This window comes from Erythranthe guttata, chromosome 5 (genome assembly GCF_056151865.1).
Source record: "Erythranthe guttata isolate IM_541 chromosome 5, IM_541, whole genome shotgun sequence".
In the NCBI taxonomy this organism is placed as follows: Eukaryota; Viridiplantae; Streptophyta; class Magnoliopsida; order Lamiales; family Phrymaceae; genus Erythranthe; species Erythranthe guttata.
Window position 1 is genome coordinate 3,049,680 of NC_142537.1, and position 23,041 is coordinate 3,072,720.

General features: G+C 35.0%; 3 protein-coding genes across 3 annotated transcripts; all 3 read left to right on the forward strand.

Annotated features, from left to right (window-relative positions):
* Window positions 1-5,596: 5,596 nt before the first annotated feature.
* LOC148770442 (uncharacterized) lies at window positions 5,597-6,823 on the forward strand. The gene has a single exon (XM_088818307.1). The coding sequence runs from the start codon at window positions 5,597-5,599 to the stop codon at window positions 6,821-6,823; it is 1,227 nt and encodes a 408-aa protein (XP_088674433.1).
* A 7,595-nt stretch (window positions 6,824-14,418) lies between these two features.
* Window positions 14,419-16,440, forward strand: LOC105965992 (F-box/LRR-repeat protein 13). Its single transcript, XM_088818568.1, has one exon. The coding sequence runs from the start codon at window positions 14,660-14,662 to the stop codon at window positions 15,647-15,649; it is 990 nt and encodes a 329-aa protein (XP_088674694.1). The 5' UTR covers window positions 14,419-14,659; the 3' UTR covers window positions 15,650-16,440.
* A 4,872-nt stretch (window positions 16,441-21,312) lies between these two features.
* LOC105965993 (F-box/LRR-repeat protein 13) lies at window positions 21,313-22,673 on the forward strand. The gene has a single exon (XM_012990535.2). It carries the CDS (start codon window positions 21,372-21,374, stop codon window positions 22,671-22,673), a length of 1,302 nt encoding a protein of 433 aa, XP_012845989.1. The 5' UTR covers window positions 21,313-21,371.
* Window positions 22,674-23,041: the final 368 nt, after the last annotated feature.

Sequence of the window (23,041 nt, forward strand, 5' to 3'; positions counted from 1 at the left end):
AGAGGTGGTGTTTTGAGTTTGGTGGTGGTGGTGATGTCAATGGGAAAGAAGAATTTTGGGGAAGACATGTTTTTGCTCTCTGTTTGGAGAAGGCGGCTTGACCAGGTGATTGTCGGTGGTGGCGGTGGAAGTTTGCCGGTGGTCGTCGCAATTTCAATGGGGGAAGAAAAAAATTGGGTAATTTCTCTCTTTTCTTTTATATTTCCTTTTTTTTTTCCATACAAAAATGTGTTTTTTTTCTTTATTTAAGAAATTTTAAAAATTGCAATTTGATCCAAATTTTGAATTAATTATATTGAAATCCAATTCGATTTTATGTTTGGGGAAATTACAATCCAGTCCCCTAATTTAAGGTCTAGAAGTTTAGTAAAATTGCAATTGGCCTCTATTACATATTACTTCTAATTTTATGTTATTAATTGAAGGGTAGCATAGTCACTTCATTTTAGTCAACATATTTATTTTCAGTAGGGGGCAGTGAACTAAATAAAATGCGACATAGGGGGTTAATTGCTAATTATGTTAATATGGGGGCTTTTTTAGTCAATACAACTTACACAGGGGGGTCTGTGCAAATAACTCGAAGAAGATAGCTTGTCTTTTTTTCGTTTTCTTTTATAGTTTTTTGATTTTATTTGTTTATAAATGAAATAATAACAAAAATTTGTTAGGGATAATTTAGTCATTTCATGCAACTAACTTTGAAACGGGGCGGTATGCCTCGTAAAACAAAACATAGGGATCTATGTGCTAATTTGTTTTTTATCCGGGTGGGTTTTTCGCTTCCAAGAAATAACACATTAGGTAAGAATCATACAACCAAGTGGGATCTACCCCTAATAGTTAAGAATCATAAAACAAGTAAATCACGTTTGCGCCCGCATGGGTGTAGCTCAACTGGTTCCGGAGGTGGTAAGTTGGTGCAAGGTCCTAGGATTGAATCGTGGCAGCCGCAGTGTGGGAATTTCAACTCCAATGAGGGTTGGTTCCTTGTGGGCACCAGGTCCGGGTCCGCTACCTTAACGGGCCGTGCCAAAAGATAAATCATTGGATTCTTTTTTTTTTTTTTTTTTTTTTTTGCTAAAAAATCATTGGATTTTACGGTGTGTAGAGTTGTAAGCAATAGAAATTACTCCTAGTCAAAATAAATTAGTCCTAGTCAAATTAGAACCTTCCAACAAGCTTATGGAAAATATAAAAGAAGCTTATGCAAACCCTGAGAGAAAAGAGTAATCCGCAACGCCGTTAAAACATGGACAGAATATCCGAGTTGTCAGAGGACATCTTGCAGAGAATACTTTCTCTCCTCTCCCAAGAAGAGGCCGTCAGAACATCTGTCTTGTCCAAATCATGGCGTGAAATTTGGTGCACTCGACCCAATCTTGATTTGTCAGACACAAACTTCAAAGAAGAATTTCTATCCACCGTTGAGAAGACTTTACAGCGATACTGTGATCAAAGGATTTGCTTAGAGAAATTTCAACTTTCTATGTCTCTAGACTATTCGGATCTTAAATCCATTTGGTTTCTTGAAAAGTGGATCCAAGCACTAACAAACATGGGTGTGAAGGAGTTTCGTCTTTCTATTTATTCGAAAGATAGTCGTCGGACAACGGGACGTGTTAAACTGCCCTCTGTAGTCTTTGAGGCAGAATTTCTCCAAGATTTGCATGTCGAAGGATTCATGTTGGACCGAACCACTATTGAAAGGAATATTCTCTCTAAGCATCTGAAAAAACTTCATCTCGAAAAGGTCAACATCGAGGACAGGATTTTTGAGAAGATAATTACAAGCTGCCCTTTGATAGAAACTCTATCTCTCGAATCATGCAAGAGGTTAAGAAACATCAAGGCGAATAATCTTCTTCGTCTCAAGAAATTTTCCTTTTCATCTTCATTTGACGAAAAATGTAGCATCGAAATCCATCCCGCATCTCTTGAAACCATCAAAATTGAGTATGCGGATGTTTCGTTTCCCAAAGGTGCGGAGTTTCATAGTCTCAATAGTTTATATATGGAACGTGTCATGTTGTTTTCGTTTGACGACTTTTCTTCGTGTAAATTCCCGAGTCTCGACAACTTGGTTATTTTATACTGTGACGGACTTGATGAATCCATAGAAGAATCACATGTATTTATTGATGCCCCAAACATAAACACTTTTGGATATCATGGATTGCTTATCCCATCCATCTCTTTCGCAACAACTTTTAGACAGTGGAGTTCAACTTTATTTCTGTTTTTTACGGATGATCCTTCTTTGTGGTTACTTCAGCTACATAAACTGCTTGAGTCGTTAAGCCGATCCGAAATTTCTCTCAGTATTTGGCAGTCGGTAAGCATAAATGCTGAGGACATATTTAAAGAAAACAATGATCTGGTACAAGATATTAAAGATGAAAATAAACCTACAGTTGTGGTGGACAAGTTGAAATTACGAGGCGATTTATCTTACTTTTCACCTCTTTCAAATGGGTTGTTTTGCATTTGTCGTCCAAGAACCATCGATGATATCAACTACACGGACTCCGAGTCAATGTTGAAGAATCTAATGCAGAGAGAAGGTGGAAACCAAGATGAATTAAGACAGCTGTGGCTGCCGGATTTGGAGGAAGTAAGCTTGGAGATTTACAACAGGAATCGAAGAGAATGGGATCCGACAAGTTTGTCAGATTTACCAGACTACGAGGAACATAAACGTATCTCTACTCGATTTGCATTGAAATGGAGAGAAAATTAGTGAGTCTTTGAGTGCTACTAAGCTTCATAGATTAAGAAGTATCAGTTAACTTATAAAACATTGTTTTATCTGCTCACCAATTACTCTGTCCTTAAACTAATTTTAAACTAATTTCCTTCAGTCTTTCACTCTGTTGGTTCGTTTTCGTGCAAGTGTTCATTGTAATATTTTGTACTCAAACTTATCGTCTGATAACAAAATATACCAGACTAGACGAAATTAAGTAATGGAAGATGAAGTTTAAAAAAAGAGTAAACTGTAAAAAGTACCCTCTATTTTTTGGAGTTAATTGCAAATACCACCCCTGTGTAATCTCTAATTGCCAAATACCCCTGTAAAAGAATAATTCTCTTATGCCCCTGTGTTAACATTTTCGAAGCACACTGCACCTTTTTTAATTTTATGCTTTGACTAAATGTAAAAAGACTGAAATGTCCTAGGGTTTTTTCAGCAATTAGTACATGATAATTAATTCTAATTACACCAAATTTTATATCATAATTATCTAATTTTATATAAAATAAAATTATTTTGTAATTACAAAAAGTAAAAATTATATAAACAAAAATTTAAATATATTAATATTAAAAGTTTTTATATTTGTTGTAATGTTGTATTTTACATTTTATATTAAAATAGTGATATGAACAAAATTAATCAAAAGAAAAAAAAAAAAAAATCACGCCTCCTTTCTGCACCACCACAACCTTCTTCTCCAATCTCCAGTGAGGTAGGGTCGCCGCTCGGAGTAGCCTATGATGATTGGCCGATGATGGAAGGGGGAGTGTGCTGCCATGGAGGTGACATCCATGGCAGACGCAACAAAGTTGCAGGGGGTTGGGGTAAGGTGTGGCGGAGGAATTAGGCGGTGTCGAGGGAGAGGTATTTGAAGGAGGGGTGGGCGGCGGTGATGCAAGACGGCGGCGGTGTCGAAGGAGAGAAATTTGAAGGAGTGGGTAGGTGTCGGTGGGGCAGACGGCGGCGGTGAACTTTGGGGAAGAAGGTGTGAACTTTGGAAATTACAATTTGATCCTATAAATTTAGGTTATTTATAATTAGATCAATCTGTTTTTTTCTTTCTTTATGAAGGGGTATTTATGTCATTTCCTTCCAAAAAATAGCTTGAATAATCGCACAACTGGCGAGTGAGACACACGAATTGCCTGAAGGGGTCTTAATGCATTGACTTTGTTAACACAGGGGGTATGAGTGAATTTTTTTTTGACAGGGGGTATTTGACAATTAGAGATTACACAAGGGTGGTATTTGCAATTAACCCCTATTTTTTGGGCGTGAAATGACGAAATTTTCCCAGGATTCGATCTTAGGACCTTGCACCAACTTACCACCTCCGGAACCAGTTGAGCTACACCCATGCGGGCTAAGAAGCTTATTGCAACCTAATAGAAAATACCCATGTGTGATAAATAAACTTTCTAAGCCCCCCCGTCAAGTTTTTAAATAACACATTCGACGCATTGTGATTTTGATCGTGGACTGAAGGTAAAAGACAAATATACCCTTCAGTAAAATAAAATACAAATAAAATAAAATAAAATAGTGTTTAAATCGAATAAAAAAGAGTAAATTCCACTTCCCCCCTTGTACTTAGGCTCGATATCACTTTACCCCTTCTACTCTCGATTGCATCGATTTACCCCCTTGTACTTGAAAAATTGTCTCAACGTGGCCTTCGCCGTTAGTTTTCAGACCTTTGACCTTAACACCGTTTGATCTAACTCAAAATTACAAAAAAACCACCCCTCCCAGTTTAAATAATTATTAAAAAAATTAAAAATAAATTGTGGTCGTTGGCGTCGTGAACTATGTTTTCTCGTTGTCTTGAATTTTTAATTATTTTATGTTTTGGTTTTTTTTTTTAATTATTTAAACTGGGAGAGGTGGCATTTTTGTAATTTCAGAGCTTAGATCAAATGGTGTTAAAGTCAAATGTCTGACAACTAACAGCGAGGGCCACATTGAGACAATTTTTCAAGTACGGGGGGGCAAATCGATGCAATTGAGAGTAGAAGGGGTAAAGTGATACCAAGCCAAAGTACAAAGGGTGAAAGTGGAATTTACCCTTTTTCTTAAACCCATTTGCAATTAGTCCTTCTGTATCGTGACCAAAGGAATTGATTGCAATTACTGTGAACACAGGACATTCTACATACTACGTACAGGGGAAATTCTATGCTACACCTGGTGAATATAACCAGGCACCCTAGTTAATAAGATTTCTACTACGGGTTCAGTTATGGCCCAATGAGTTTTTAGAAATATAATTATAAAATAAATAAAAAAGGACACATGTCATGAAAATTACCCGGTGTAGCATCGTATTCCCCCGTACATAGTGGGATCTACCCCTAATAAATAGGTAAGAATCATAAAACAAGGAATATACGTCTGCCGAAAAATAAATCATAGAATTCTACCTTCTGTAGAGTTGTACGCAATACAAATTTCTCCTGCTCAAATTTGAACCATTATAAAAACGGCACACAAATAGAAAATATTTATTTGGATTCCAACTCCATGGACAGAATATCCGAGTTGCCGAAACACATCTTGCAGAGAGTACTTTATTTCCTCTCCCAAAAAGATGCTGTTCGAACATCTGTCTTGTCGAAATCATGGCGTAATATTTGGTGTACTCGCCCCAATCTTGATCTTAGAGTGCCCTACTTAAGCATAAATATAAAAGAGTTTCTAACCTTAGTGGAAAATACTTTACAGCGATATTGTGATCAAAGGTTGTCCCTGGAGGAATTCCACCTTTGTATATGGTTAAAAAAAAATTGGTATCAAGAATTGGTTTCGCTGCTCGAAAAATGGATCCCAAGACTCACAAATATGGGCGTAAAGGAGTTTCGTCTTTCTATTTGTTCGGAAGGTCATCCAATATATTATGATCTGGATCTGCCCTGTGTAGTCTTCGAGCCGGAATCACTCCAACATCTGCATGTGCAAAGATTCAAGTTGGACCACAAGGCTGTTGAAAGGATAGTACTCTTGAAGAATCTACGATCGCTTCGCCTCCAAGAAATCAACATCGAGGACGAAGAGGTTTTTCAGAAGATAATCTCGAACTGCCCTTCGATTGAAACGATGCGTATTGAAAATTGTGAGGGGTCAAGAAACATTAATGTGGGTAATCTTCGTCGTCTCAAGGATTTTCATTCATCAGGTTATAACTTAGGTGTGGCAAATACGGAACGCTCTTGCTTTGAAATAAGTCACCAATCTATTGAAAGCATCTTCATTACACACGGTAACCTTTTGTTTCACAAAGGTGCGGAGTTTCGTTTTCTTGACGATTTACGTCTGCGCGGTGTCAGATTGTTGCCGGACAACTTGTCATCGTGTAAATTCCCAAGTCTCAAACGTCTGGTTCTCAACTATTGTGATGGATTTGAAGTAATCGAGCTCTTTATCGATGCCCCAAAAATAAAATCTTTTGAATACGAAGGAGACTTTGTCCCATCGATCACTTTCGCGACCACTCTGAACGAGTGGGATTCGCATATATTTGTGCGTTCGGCCGATGCTTCTTCTTCTTGGTGGTTCATCAAGCTAAACGAACTGCTCAAGTCATCAAGCCAATCGAATATTCGTAGTCTGGCCATTCGTTATAAATACCGTCCCTGGAATATTGTTCATGAACCACAATTCGTAATTCCGGATAAGCCTGTTGTGGTGGAGAGTGTGAAACTGAAATGCGACGATTCGACTCTATTTTCACCTCTTTTAAATGGGGTGTTTCATATTTGTCGTCCAAGAAACATCTGCGACTTCGACATTGTGGCATGGGATATGGACGTCATCGAGTGTCTGTGGAAAATTTTCATGGAGAGAGAAAGCGGAGACAAAGACGAACCGCTCAGAAGGTTTTGGAAACGAGAGTTGGAGGAAGTAAGCATAGAGATTTATGACGACAATCGAAAAGAATGGAGCCCGATACATTTTTCCGAATTGCGATACTACGTGCATGTGAAACTTATCCGTGCTCGCTTTGCATTGAAATGGAGAGAAAACTTTAATTTGCCGGACTTTGAGCCCCTCCACTATTCGATAAATTAGAAGTATTTATATATGGAGAATTGATTTAATTTTTTATTCCGATAATAGTTCTAAGTATCTGTTAACTTAATTACATGCACGTATAGGTTTATATATGGAGAAGTGAATACTTTTTTATTCTGATGATAGTTCTAAGCATTTGTTATTTAATTAAATCTACGGTTCAAATCCACCGAGTGTAAATGATCAGGTGAAACGTCTAACTCGCCGTGAAAGTCTAAGGATTTTATAATCATAGTAATGTCATTGGAAATATTAATGTAATATTGGAGAAAACCAACATTAATTTATATCTTTATTAAACTGGGTAAAAATTTCTAGCAATTGTTAGTTTCATGGCCATAATTAGTACAGTAATCTAATGTCTCTGTCTCAAAGTTTGTTGTTACGAGTTATTGATGGGGGAGAAAGTTGGATGAAACAGATTAAAATTAACCTTTTTGGAAATTTTCAATTGTTTTCAAAAGTACAAAACTAATTCCAAAATTTTCGCAATCTATAAATTTATTCCGATTCCAAAAGTTACGAAAATTTTAGGATTTCGGAAATACGGAAAAAAAATTAGTTTTAGGGTTTCAAAAATTTTCGAAAACTTTCATAAATTTCCAAAAATAAGAAGACCCATTCCGATAAAACTAATAACTACTGAGGTTCAATTCATTAAAAAAAAGGGTAAATAGAACTTAACCCCTTACAGGTTTTTGATGACCCCACCATGTGCTCATAATATCAGCATATAAACTCCCTTGTGATTAATAGTAGTTGTGTCCGTTAGTTTTTCCATCAAAATTAACTACGCATTCAAATCGCATGTGCAACGCGCGTGGGTCAAATTCCGACAATTTTTGGCCTAAAAATGTAAAAAAATCTGCAACGTAGGCTTATTAAGTTCGGGTGGAATCGGAGCTTTTTTTTTTTGTTTTTTTCTTTTTCTGTTGAGGTGGCAATGTGCAAAAAAGGGGCCAATTTAGATGATTTAATACTATTTACCCTTTTTTATTTTAGGGAGCCAAGTTGTAAATAAAAGTATAAAACTAAAGATTGAAATTACCCGTTTCTTTCTTATGTATAGATATTAAGGGTAAATAGCACTTAATTTTCCAATGGTTACAAACTTTTGCAGATGACTCTTTTGTGCTCGTAATATTTGCACATAATCCCCTTGTGGTTAATAGAGGTAGCGACCGTTAGTTTTTCCGTCGTTAACTGCGCATCATCTTCAAAATTTAAAGGAAAAATGTAAGCAAAATGGTGTTATATGCAAAATATAGTATTTTGACGTTTGGCACGTGCAGTTAATTTTGACGAAAAAATTAAAAAAAACAACCCCTATCAACCACAAAGGGTTATGTGCTGATATTTATAGCGCAAGAGGTCATCTGCAAAACCTTTTAACAACAGGGGCCAAATGCTATAAATATTAAATAGGGGTCTTTACAAATAAGCCCATCAATGGGTACTTATTCATAAAGAGATCCAGACAAAGAACTCCTTTACAAATAAGTCCACACATGGTCCAGATTTTTGTAAAAGACTAAAATAGCCCATCATACTTTAATAGGCTCCAATTTCATCCTTAATTTAATTTAACCTCAATTTGACCCCAAATTTCACAAATTATTCAATTTTGACCCAAAATTTTTTTTTTCTCATAATTTTTTTTTTGCCGCCGGATTTCAGTGATGAATTTTCGATATTTTTTTCCGCCACCGGTTTCCGGCGGACTTTTTCGATTTTTTTTTCTGTAACATTTTATTTCGTTTAAATAACAATATTGTTGTGATTTACAGTAATATTAACTACATTACTGTTAAACACAATAAATTTAACTATACTACAGTTTAACACAGTAATTTTGCTATATTAATCTCTAGCACAGTAATATTAACACAACAAAACTCATTATTATTGTGTAATAGAGTAATATTACTATGTTGACCGTTCAACAAATGTAAACATAATAAAAAACGAAAAGAATTAATATTACTGTGAGTGACAGTAATATTACTATAACAACAGTAATATTACCGTCAACCAATTACAATAATAGACATTATTACATTACTCCGTGAATAACTCAAACAAACAAAATAATAAACTTGATGTGGTTGACAACAATATTATTATAACAACAGTAATATTACCGTCAACCACAGTAATATTAAAATAATAAACAGTAATATTATTACATTACTCCGTGAATAACTCAAACAAAACAAAACCCAAAAAAATAATAATATTAATGTTGTTGACAGTAATATTATTGTGTTTATAATTATTTTACTGTCAGCGACACTAATATAATTACGTTGAATTGTCAGCAAGTCAAAAAAACAAAAAATAAAAAATAATATTACGTTAATTTATTGTCAACGGCAGAACAGTTACATAAATGTATTGTCAACGGTAGTACAATTACGTTAAGTAACTGTCATTGATGGTATAATTACGTTAATTTACTGTCAGTGTCAACACAATTACGGTCAACGTTTAGATGCAGACGTTAAAAAAAAAAAAAAAAAAACACTGAAGAAAACAGTAAAAAAAAGTCAACGCTGGAATTTGACGGCGGAAATAAACAGAAAAAAAAAAGAAAAAAAAATCAACGTCGGAAACCGGCGAAAAAATTCGGAAGAAAAAAAAAATTGAAAATTCAATGCCAGACTCCGGCGGCAAAAAAACAATTTTGAAAAAAAGAAGTCAAAATCGGATTTCTTTTGCAACAACTTCTTTCAATCAATGTAGTACACATATATACTTGCATTCGAACGGTGATTCTTCTTCATGGTTCCTCAAGCTAAGAAAACTGCTCGAGTCGTTAAGCCAATTTAATATCTGTCTGGACATTAATTATAGAAGTTGCCAACACTACAGGGGTGTCTGTGAACAACTCATAATTGACGACAACGTTGACATGGTACTTGACGACGGTTGCAATAAACCTATTGCGGTGCATGGAGAGCTTGCAATTGAGTTGTAATTTGTGTCGCTTTTCAACGGTTTTAATCGGGTTGTTTCGAATTTGTCGTCCAATATATTTCGGCGACGTTTGCTTCATGAGGTGGGGGATAACGCAGAGAGAGAGAGTGGAGAGCGAGATCAGTTAAAATATGAGCTGTGGTTGTTGGATTTGGAGCAAGCCAGTTTGGAAATCGAGGACAAGAATCGAGTAGGATGGCGTCCGATAACTATGTTGGAATTGGCGAAGAATAAAAAAATGAAATACGATCAAGTTCATTATGATATTCGTTTTTTGAAAATTACAGTTTTCACCCTTCAAGTTTACACTGATTACACATTTGGTCCATCAAGTTTACTAAAAACATATTTGGTACCTTACGTTTCAATAATTTAACGCATTTGGTCCCCAAGTTCATAAAAAACACATTTGGTCCCTCATGTTTCAATAATTTAACACATTTGGTCATCTCCGTCAATTTACTGTTAGTCCCTTAGTGCTAACGTAAATTTGAGGAAATGACTAAAAATGTTGAACTTCTGAAACATGAGGTACCAAATGTACTTTTTGTGAACATGGGACCAAATGTGAAATCGATACAAACTTGACGGAAGAAGTTTTCCCTATTCTTTTTACTCCGATTTATGGAAAATTACAGTTTTTGTCCCTTGAGTTTGTTCCGATTTTCCATTTGGTCCCCATGTTTCCAAAAATACATTTGGTCCCTCGTGTTTCAACAATTTAACACTTTTGGTCGTTTCCGTTAATTTATTGTTAGTCCGTTAGTTAAGCCAGTGATGGGCACACAATTGATTCCGTTAGTTTTAACGGAAAATTGACAGCAATGACTAAAAGTGTTGAATTTTTGAAATATGAGAGACCAAACATTTTTATTTTTTAACATGGACGACCAAATGTGAAATTAATGCAAACTTGAGGGATTAAAATTGTATTATTCCCCAGATTTATCGTTTGTCGACTAATTAATAGAAAAATAACTAGATGAGATAACGTAGCAGCAAACATTTTGACATGAATCGTAGTGAACCATTGATGAATATTGCTCAACAATATTTCATAAGATACTTTGTACAATGTTTCATAACTCTTTTTGACTATGAACTTAATACTAGACGAAATTATTCAATTGAAGAAGAATAATTTTGGCACAAATATAAACATTTTCGCATAGTTAAGAAACACTTTTTACTTCTTTAAAAGTGGATCCCAATACTCACAAAAAGTTGTAACAAGATTATCTAAATTATTTATTAAGTCCAAATCTTATTAATGGTTTCTTTATTTTAATATTTACTACTTTAGTCCTTTACGTCTCGATTGTCTCGTTTTTAAGTCTTGTTTTTACCCTACTTTTTAATTTTTTGTTGCACGGTGCCTCAAAATTGGAATTTTAAGGCCATTTTGACCAGAATCTTATACACGTGCTTTTCACGTGAGTTTTATGGGGGTGAAAATGTCAATTTATTTATAAGGAATATAAGGAATATAAGGAATTGACTCTTTTGCCCCCTTAAAACTCACGAGAAAAGCACATGTGCAAGATTCCGGTCAAAATGGCCTGAAAATTCTAATATTGAGGCACCGTGCAACAAAAAACAGGTTCAGGTAAGAACGTGGATTTTTTTTTTTTGGGAGGAAAATGCAAAACGAACATTAGTTTAGGGGGTAAACTGCTTTTTACTCAAAAAACTTTAATGGAATCTCCTTAAAATCGGTTATAATATTCTAGTGTCAGAATTATTTTAGATAAATTATTCAACAAAATAATAAATACTAAATTTTATAGATTTTAATCGTTGACTGAAGGTGAAAAGACAAATATACCCTTCAATAAAATAAAATACAAATAAATAACATAAAATAGTGTTCAAATCGAATTAAAAAATGGTAAATACCGCCGTTCACCGCCAGTCTCCGGCGTTGATTTTTTTTTTTTTTAACTTTTTTTGATTTTTTTTTTCTTAAAAAAAATATTTTAATTAATATTACTATATTGACCGCTAAATTACTGTCTCCAGCAGTTACTTAACTGTCTGACACAATAATTTAACTGTTAATTGACCCTTTTTTTCTTTAAAAAAATATTTTAATTAATACTATCGTGTTGGCTGCTAAATTACTGTCTCACTGTAGGAGACAATAATTTAACTGTTAATTGACTTTTTTTTTTCTTAAAAAAATATTTTAATTAATATTATTGTCTTGGTTGCTAAATTACTGTCTCCAGCAGTTATTTAACTGTTAGAGACAGTAATTTAATTGTTAATTGACTCTTTTTTTCTTAACAAAATATTGTAATTAATATTACTTTCTTGGCTGATAAATTACTGTCTCCAGCAGTTATTTGTCTGCGACGACAATAATTTAACTGTTAATTGATTTTTTTTTTGATTTTTTTTTAATTATTTTAATTAATATTACTGTCTTTGGCTACTAAATTACCGTCTCTAACAGTAATTTAACTATCTGAGACAGTAATTCTATTGTATTAATTAATTTTATCGTCTTGGCTGCGTTTTTGTTGTCTTCGACTGTAATATTACTGTCTCCAACAGTAATATTACTGTCTCCAACAGTAATATTACTGTCTCATGCAATAATATTACTATTTGAGATAGTAATATTACTGCTCGAGAAAATAATATTCATAATATTACTGTTCCAGACAGTAATATTACTGTCTCATCCAATAATTTTGCAGCCAAGACAGTAGTATTAATTAAAATAATTTTTCTAAGAAAAAAAAATTCTGAAAAAAAATTATTTTGTGTATTTTGTAACAAAAATGGGGGTTGATGTGATATATTTGTTTAAATTCGGGGTCAATGTGTAATATTAAGAAAGTTAGAGTGTAATTGATGGAATTGATAAAAAATATATTATGGTGGGTACTTTGGACCAAAGACATGGAATTGGTTTATTTAAAAGACTTTTTTTTTTGGATTAATGTGCATTTGTTTTTGGGTAAATTCCACTTTACCCCCTTGTACTCTTGCTTGAGAATCACTTTACCTCCGCGTACTCTCAATTTTATCGATTTACCCCCTTGTATTTGTACAATTTCTCAATACATCCCTTTCCTTCAACTTTTGACAATTTTGACTCTGACGCCGTTTGGTCAACTCTATAAATTACAAAATTGCCACTTCCTACAACGCGTCGTTTCTCCTCCGTCAATATTGTTATTTCTTCTTCTCCCACCACTTCCCCTTCCAAGATATCCCTAAGTTGAACCCCTAACTTAATAAAAATCAAGACCCAAAAATTGATCGATTCCACCCAGTGCAAAGAAAAAAATATATGAATGTGTGAAACTTTCTCTTTTATAATCTCGAGAGTCAAAATCGAAAAAATTCAATATTTACGTCAATATTTTGACTCTTGACCAAATGGCGTCAGAGTCAAAATCGAAAAAAGTTGACGAAGAGGGTTGTATTGGGAAATTGTACAAGTACAAGGGGGTAAATCGACGAAATTAAGAGTACGAGGGGGTAAAGTGGTTCTTGGGCAGAGTACAAGGGGGTAAAGTGGAATTTATTCTTTGTTTTTTTGTCATGTCCATTTTTACCATTTGCCTCATTTTTTAATCGCCCATCTTCCTCTCACCATCTGCTTCTTTGTACCGCGAGAATAACGGATAATGGCAGCAACATGGCATTATTCTACCAATCTATGTTTGATCGCCACCTCAGCAATACACCAATCTTACTTGCAAATCTTATTATGTTCATTAAATCCAATTACTAAATTAAAGAAACTCAATACCGCTTGAATCCCTCTAATCTAATGGCGGAGCCAAGATTCTAAATTCGGGTAGGATGCATTAAAAAAATTTGGGGTGGGTGTTATAATGCTATTTTACACAATTTCTTTTATATTTCTATATTAAATGAAAAGATTTTGAGAAATGTAGGGGAGGCCGTGGCCTCCTCTGGTCATTTACTGGCTCCGCCACTGCTCTCGTCGTCATTAATCAATCCATAGCAAATGTATTTTGAATTAGAGGGCTTTCTGCATTACCGTTGGTAATTATGCAACTTCCTTGTTTCATAGACATTTGCAATGGCGGCTTCTCTCAGCTTTTTTTACTTGACTGAAATTGGAATTAGGCAAATAGCCATTGATTATGGCCGCAAATCGCAATTCTTTATTATGTTGTTTTATGGGAAAATTATAGTTTCTATTCCTCAAGTTTGCACCGATTTCACATTCGGTCCCCTATGTTCACAAAAACACATTTGGTCCATCATGTTTCAATAAGTTAACGTTTTTAGTCATTTCTGTCAATTTACCGTTAGTCTGTCGGTTAAGTCATTGATAGGCACATGCTTGATTCCGTTAATTGACGAAATTATGGTTCGCCGGAAAAGTTAATGTACAGCTCTTTACCACTGGGCCAACCAACTTGAAATAACTAAAGTGATTTCCAATATATAATCAATCATACATTCACATGTAGGCACCAACTTTACGACATCATTTTACCAACCCTCATTAGGAGAGTTGGTACATAGCCTTTACCAATAGGGTAAAGGTCTAGGATTCGAGTCCCCCCCTCCCCTACTCCCCTTGTAATGGACTTGAATTTACTCAAAAAAAAAAAAAAAAAAAAAGTTAAAAACAGTAGGGGGCATTTTGTATTTTTTCAATAGTATTAGGGTGTCAATGCAACGATGGCTATAGTACTCGCGTGCAAATTGTATTTTACCCTAATCTTTATATTCCATATGAAGGGAATTCCATAATTCTCAAAACACTAATAGAGAAGGCTGATTTGCGACGCTAGGGTTTATGAATCTCATCAAATTTGGTTTTATTCTGCACACAAAATCGTTAGGGGTTATCAGATTAGAGGCATGAAAAAAGCAAACAGGGAAGACGTTGGTTCCAACCCCATGGACAGGATATCCGAGTTGCCGAAACACATCTTGCAGAGAATACTTTATTTCCTCTCCCAAAAAGATGCTGTTCGAACATCTGTCTTGTCGAAATCATGGCGTAATATTTGGTGTACTCGTCCCAATCTTGATTTGTCAGACATCAACTTCAAGAAATTCAAACAGGAGTTTCTATCCACCGTGGAAAAGAATTTACAACGATACTGTGATCGAAGGATGTGCTTAGAGGAATTTGGCCTCCGTATGTTTCTAGGCAATCACGAATCTGTTTCGCTTCTCGAAAAATGGATCCCATCTCTAAAAAATATGGGTGTGAAGGAGTTTCGACTTTCTATTTATTGGAAATACAGTCGTCAACTGCCGTCTGTAGTCTTTGAGGCTGAATCACTCCAAGATTTGCATGTGGAAGGATTCATGTTGGACCAAACAACTATTGGAAGGAATGTTCTCTCTAAGCATCTGAAAAATCTTCATCTCGAAAAGGTCGATATTGAGGACGGGGTTTTTCAGAAGATAATCTCAAGTTGTCCTTTGATTGAAACTTTATCTCTCGAATCATGCGAGAGGTTAAGAAACATCAAGGTGAACACTCTTCTTCGTCTCAAGAAATTTTACTTTGAATCTGCGCCACACGAAAAATGTAGCATCGAAATCCATCCCGCGTCTCTTGAAACCATCAAAATTGAGTTTGCGGATGTTTCGTTTCCCAAAGGTGCGGAGTTTCATAGTCTCAATAGTTTATATATGAACAATGTCATATTGTCTTCGTTTGACGACTTTTCTTCGTGTAAATTCCCGAGTCTCGACAACTTGGTTATTTCATACTGTGACGGACTCAACAAATCCAGAGAAGAAACACATCTATTTATTGATGCCCCAAACATAAACACTTTTCAATATTATGGATTCCGTAAACCATCCATCTCTTTCGCAACAACTTCTAGATAGTGGAGTTCAACTCTACATCTTCTTACGAGACGCGATCCTTCTTTGTGGTTACTCAATCTAGATAAACTGCTCAAGTCATTAAGCCGATCCGAAATTTCTCTCACTATTAATCAAATTCGCATCGGTGACGAAGGCATAGTTCAAGAAAACCTTGTTCAGTTGGTACAAGCTATTAAAGATGAAAATAAACCTACTGTTGTGTTGAAGAAGTTGATAATACGAGATGATTTACCTTACTTTTCACCTCAGTTGAATGGGTTGTTTTGCATTTGTCGTCCAAGAACCATCGGTATTGTCAACTACACAAACTCCGAGTCTGTGTTGAAGAATCTAATGCAGGGAGAAGGTGGAAACCAAGACAAATTAAGACAACTGTGGCTGCCATATTTGGAGGAAGTAAGCTTGGAGATTTACGACTGGAATGAAGATGAATGGGATCCGACAAGTTTGTCAGATTTGCCTAAATACGAGGAAGGGAAATGTATCTCTAATACTCGCTTTGCATTGAAATGGAGACAAAATTTGTGAGTGTTTGAGTCCTCTTAAGCTTCATAAATCATAGATCAGCCGGTCGGCAGTTATATATACATAGTTCTAGTATCTGTTAACTTAATTATAAAGCATAGTTTTATCTGCTTATTAATTACTTGGTACTGCTAACAGTAAGTTTCATGGCCATAAAGTTAAGTTATCTAAATTTTTTATTAAAGGTAAAATATTTCTTGAATTTCGTTAGTCTCATTGGAATTTCATGGTCATGTTTTCATCTTATAAAGCCTTTTACAACCTTGCAAAATACTATTAACTCGTTATGGATAGTGATAGATGAGAGTTTATTTTTATAATTTGACCTTGTTCATGGGTTTCTCCTAATTTACCCTGGGGCAAAGTGCCAAATAAGCCTAATCCGAAATCCAATTACCTGGTTTTTTTCTTATGTAAAACTATTAAATAGTAACTTTTATATCTCTCATCTCATATCATATGTATTTATAGGGAAAATTACGAGAAACCCCTGAGCTAAGGCCTAATTATAAAAAGGGCAAATTACCAAAACCCCCCTGAGGTAAGCCTAAATAACGAGAATCCCCCCCATGTTCTCGTAATTACGAAAACCCCCCTGAGGTATGCAGACGTCTTACAAATCGCTCTAACGGTGTTAGACTCGATAGAATCTTTTTGATTCTCCCGAATATTCCTCCGATAATACCAATTTTGCCCTTGTACACGAAATTAACCTTAGGGGGGTAATTGTAAGCATTTTATTTTTCTTAAATTAAACCCAAATATAATCAATCATTATGAATGTACAATGTATTTTTATTGGATTAAAAAAAATGAATGAATGAGATTTCAAAATTTAATTATTTTTTATATATAAAATTAAATATTTTACAATTCGAGAAATACAACCATGCATCATTCAAGCTAAAAGCATAAATCCGTATGAATACTCCTCTGGATAAATAAAATCAATTAAAATATATAAATAAAAAAATATATAAGTGTCTGCAAAATACTTATTTTTCTTAAATTAAACCCAAATATAATCAATCATTATGAATGTACAATGTATTTTTATTGGATTAAAAAAAATCAATGAATGAGATTTCAAAATTTAATTATTTTTTATATATAAAATTAAATATTTTACAATTCGAGAAATACAACCATGCATCATTCAAGCTAAAAGCATAAATCCGTATGAATACTCCTCTGGATAAATAAAATCAATTAAAATATATAAATAAAAAAAATAAAAAATTATAATATCAAATTATCAATACAAATTACAAAGTAATAAATAAATTTATAAAAGCAATAAATCATCAACTAAAAGGGATGTCAGGGGGGATTTTCGTTATTTAGGTTTACCTCAGGGGGATTTTGGTAATTTGCCCTTTATTTTTTACATATTTAACAGAAGGATATAATAGACATTTCACGTTTTCGGTTAAAAAAATTCGGTCAACCGTTAGTCAAGGGGGGTTTTCGTAATTACGAGAACATGGGGGGGATTTTCGTTATTTAGGCTTACCTCAGGGGGGTTTTGGTAATTTGCCCTTATAAAAATCTTTCTCATGTTTATGTAATTACGAAAATACCCCTATGACCAGTGTTTGACATAAATTACGAAAATCCCGCCACATCTGTGATTTATGAAAATCTCCCGAGGTATGTTGCTGGAGAATTATGCCAGAAGCTTCTGCGAGTTATTAAAAATTTATAATAATAATGAAATATTTGTAACATAAAATCGATTTTATAGAATAAAAAGTTATAAAAATATTTAAAATCAATTTCATTGAATAAAAAATTATAAACAAAACAAATAAAAACTTTTAATGTTACAAGATATATTTAATTATTTTTTAGATATTTAATTTAAAATTAAAAATAAAGTTAATAGCATTTCGCCACCGGAACTTTGCTCGTTTTTGCACTTTGCCATCTTAACTGATAAAAGTTGCAAAAGCACACCCAAACTCAGTTTTTTGACGCACATAACCACCAAAGGGCAATATTCCGGCGAATCTTCTAATTTTCCAACGCACACGCGATGCACATGCTTAATGAAAGGGTTTTTTGGTCATTTAACTTCAAAAAATTTGTGGGGCCTGTTTTTTGTCTTTCTTCTCCTGTTTTGTGGGCATTAATTTTTTTTATGGTGATTTTTCTCCGTCAAAGCCTTCTCTTTCACGAGGCTGTCGTTCAGATCTGAACCCGATTCCATTTTCTGCATCGGCCTGGGCCCGGTGAACAAAAGGGCACTGCCATTGGAGAATTCCGGCCTGGAGGGGGGGGGGGGGGGGGGGCTGCCGTTGGAGAATTCCTCAAACGCCTAGTTGATGAGCGCGCCAACAAAGAGACAACGAATGAGAATTACTGGAGCAGCAGGTCACTTCCCAATTCAAGTATCCACGCGCACGCCCATTTCAATTCCACCACTTCCTTCAAATTCGTCGCTCTCTAGGGGTTTAATGTTTGATTTGGGCCCCGACAAATCGTGGGAAAGCGTCAAAATCGGTTCGCTGGTCGTGAAAAGGTACCTCGTCGACGAGGAAGAACGGTGATACATGCGGTACCACAGGCTTTCTGGCAAGAATCCGAAATCCGATTCAATCACTTTCGGAGTTGGGTTCTTCGTCTCTCTAATCTATGGCGAATTTCAACAGATTGATGTCGTTATTCTTCATCTGTTTATTGGAGATTTTTTTGCTCCATTTTGAAACAGGCGTGCGGCGGAGGATGTTTTGATCCCAAAGAAGATGAAGCCACAAAGCTTCAATTAATTTTGAATTTGTGAAAGTTTCAAATTAAGTTCAATTAAGTCTTTGGTACTTTCAATTTCACCCCCTTATCATATTTTCAGGTAAAAGAAGAAAAAACCCTTGTACTTTCGCATGTGCATCGTGTCGCGCGTGCGTTGGAAAATGCGAAGATTCGCCGGAATATTCCCCTTAGGTGGTTATGTGCGTCAAAAAACTGAGTTTAGGTGTGCGCTTGCAACTCTTTTTTTAGTTAAGGTGGCAAAGTGCAAAAACGGGCAAAGTTCAGGTGGAAAAACTCTATTAAACCTTAAAATAACTATATTTTTTTTTAAATATATTGCAATACCTTTATGTAATTAATATGATTAAATATGTGACATGTTAAAGGACAAAATTGCCATTTTCATAGAGATATTCAATATTATACTAAAGGGTAAAAAACATTTTACCCCCTGGACTTTGGGGTGTTTTGCACGGCGCTCCCCAGCTTACAAAATTTGCACATTTTTACCTGAACTCGTTAATTCGTTGCACGGTGCCCCCTAAACTCAATTTTCTGACAATTTGGACCGGAATGTTAAAACATGTGCTTTGCACGTGAGATTTTGAGGGGTAAATTTGTTCCTTCACTTGCATCTTTAATATAAAATACAAATAGATATTAAAAAAAAATAAAAGAAAAAAGAAAAAAAGAAAAAAGAAGTTGTCATCCATTTGGCACAGAAAAAAGAAGATGTCATCTATAATGCCCTCCTTACTTTAAATAAAAGTAATTTTTTTACCAAAAATACCTTGAAAGTGTGGTCAAATTACCAAACAATCCTCATGTATTTCACAATTACTTAAAAAAGCCCATAAGGTTGTTTTCCATCTAACAATGCCTCCTTAATTATAAGGTTAATTTTGAAACATTAAGATTGTCTTTGAAGGTTTGAAGAATCCAGCTCTCTGCTTTTTTTTTTTTAATTTGAATTTGAAGTTATTGGCATTAGATGTCAATACTTTAGGAAAGTTAATTTATTGTTTTATTTCACATGGGCATAGTGCATACAATACATAATTAGGAGAATATTACAGTTTTCATCTTTCAAATTTGCACCGATTTTATATTTGGTCCCCCCATATTCACAAAAACACATTTAGTCCCGCAAGTTTCAATAATCTAACATTTTTTGTCATTTCCGTCAATCTACCATTAGTTCGTTGGGTAAATTACAAACACCCCCTGAGGTATGGTCAAATTACAAAAACACCCCTCTTGTTTGGATAATTACAACCACCCCGTAGACTCCTCAAATTTAGTGGAATCTTCGAGATTATATGGAATATTATCACTTTTGTACCCGTTTTATCCCATTCAAACTCTACATTATGAAGCAAGATGATCATAATATGTGATTTTTAGCTTGTATATATATCAGTTTGTGGTGCACCGGAAACTGTATTTTTACTCAAAACGAGTACAAACTAGAGCAGATTTCACGGAATCTAGATGATTATATTGAATTTGGCACCATAAGGGTGGAGGTGTAAGAAAAAATCAAAGTTAAGGGGGTAGATGTAATTATCCAAACAAGAGGGGGGGTTTTGTAATTTGATCATACCTCAGGGGGTGTTTGTAATTTACCCTTAGTTCGTTATTTAAGGGGATGATGGTTACATGATTGATTCCGTTAGTACTAACGGAAAATTGAGGGGGAATTACAGTTTTGGACCCTCATGTTTGGTACGATTCCACTCTGGTCGGGAAAATTACATTTTTCGTCCTCATACTTTACTCACTTTTTCAAAACTGTCCCTAAACATTTTAGAGTTACAATAGTAGTCCTTAGTCATGCCATTTTTTTACAAAATTGGTCCGCCGTTAATTTTTTCCGTTAAGTTGGATGGAAAACGGCATGTGCCTCTCACATGCCTTCAATTTACAACACTACATGAAAATGGACTTTCAACGACACGCATTGCGTCTTGTTAAACAGTGAGTAATGACTTTCATGTCGTTAAAAGTCCATTTTTATGTAGTGTTGTATATTGAAGGCATGTGAGAGGCACATGCCATTTTCCATCCAATTAACTGCAAAAATAAACGGCGGACCAGTTCTGTCAAAAAATGGCATGATTAAGGACTACTATTGTAACTCCAAAATATTTAGGGACAGTTTTGAAAAAGTGGGTAAAGTATGAGGACGAAAAATGCAATTTTCCCCAACGTGGGTTCTGTAAGAATCTTAAAAGAAGGAAATTACTTCGGCAAAAAGATAAATCATGGAATTCTAACTTTTGTAGAGTTGTAAGCAATAGAAATTAATTACTCCTAATCAAATTAGAACCGGCCGACACACTCAAGGAATTTAATAAATAGAAGCTTAATGCAAATCTAAAAATCTGCAACCATTATTTATTTACTACATAAAAATTTGTTTTTACAGAAAAAAACAAACAGGGAATCCATGGACAGAATATCCGAGTTGTCAGACGACATCTTGCAGAGAATACTTTCTCTCCTCTCCCAAGAAGATGCTGTTCGAACATCTGTCTTGTCCAAATCATGGCGTGAAATTTGGTGCACTCGACCCAATCTCGATTTGTCAGACACAAACTTCAAACAAGAATTTCTATCCACCGTTGACAAGACTTTACAGCGATACTCTGATCAAAGGATTTGCTTAGAGAAATTTCAACTTTCTATGTCTCTATACTGTTCGCGTTCGGATCTTAAATCTGTTTGGTTTCTTAAAAAGTGGATCCGTGCACTCACAAATATGGGTGTGAAGGAGTTTCGTCTTTCTATTTATTCGAAAGATAGTCGTCGGAGAACGAGATGTGTCAAACTGCCCTCTGTAGTCTTCGAGGCAGAATCTCTCCAAGATTTGCATGTCGAAGGATTCATGTTGGACCGAACCACTATTAAAAAGACAATTCTATCTAAGCATCTGAAAAAACTTCATCTCAAAAAGGTCAACATCGACGACAGGATTTTCGAGAAGATAATTACAAGCTGCCCTTTGATAGAAACTCTATCTCTCGAATCATGCCAGAGGTTAAGAAACATCAAGGTGAACAATCATCTTCTTCGTCTCAAGAAATTTTCCTTTTCATCATCGGCAAACGAACAATGTAGCATCGAAATCCATCCCGCATCTCTTGAAACCATCAAAATTGAGTTTGCAGATGTTTCTTTTCCCAAAGGTGCGGAGTTTCATAGTCTCAATAGTTTATATATGGATCGTGTCATACTGTCTTCGTTTGACGACTTTTCTTCGTGTAAATTCCCGAGTCTCAGTAACTTGGCTATTTTATACTGTGACGGACTCGATGAATACATAGAAGAATCACATCTATTTATTGATGCCCCAAACATAAATACTTTCGGATATCATGGATTGCTTATCCCATCCTTCTCTTTCGCAACAACTTCTAGACAGTGGAGTTCAACTTTATTTCTGATTCTTACGGATGATCCTTCTTTGTGGTTACTTAAGCTACATAAACTGCTTGAGTTGTTAAGCCGATCTGAAATTTCTCTCAGTATTTGTCAGTCGGTACGCATAAATGCTGAGGACATATTTAAAGAAAACCATGATCTGGTACAAGATATTAAAGATGAAAATAAACCTGCAATTGTGGTGCACAAGTTGATATTACGAGATGATTTACCGTACTTTTCACCTCTTTCGAATGGGTTGTTTTGCATTTGTCGTCCAAAGACCATCGGCGATATCAACTACACGAACACCGAGTCCGCAATCTAATGCAGAGAGAAGGTGGAAACCAAGATGAATTAAGACAGCTGTGGCTGCGCTGCCGGATTTGGAGGAAGTAAGCTTGGAGATATACAACAGGAATCGAAGAGAATGGGATCCGACAAGTTTGTCAGATTTACCAGACTACGAGGAACAGAAACGTATCTCTACTCGATTTGCATTGAAATGGAGGGAAAATTAGTGTGTCTTTGAGTTCTACTAAGCTTCATAGATTAAGTAGTCTGCTCTCGAATACGTATCTGTTAATTTATAAGACATAGTTTTTTTTTCTAGAATTATACATTCTGTTTTTTTCGTACTCAAACTTGTCGTATCTGGTAAGGGTAACTTATTAATTACTTTAGTCCTTAAACTAA

Coding starts and splice junctions, on each gene's coding strand:
- LOC148770442 (XM_088818307.1), top strand. CDS start 5,597: ATGGGCGTAAAGGAGTTTCGTCTTTCTATTTGTTCGGAAGGTCATCCA.
- LOC105965992 (XM_088818568.1), top strand. CDS start 14,660: ATGAAAAAAGCAAACAGGGAAGACGTTGGTTCCAACCCCATGGACAGG.
- LOC105965993 (XM_012990535.2), top strand. CDS start 21,372: ATGGACAGAATATCCGAGTTGTCAGACGACATCTTGCAGAGAATACTT.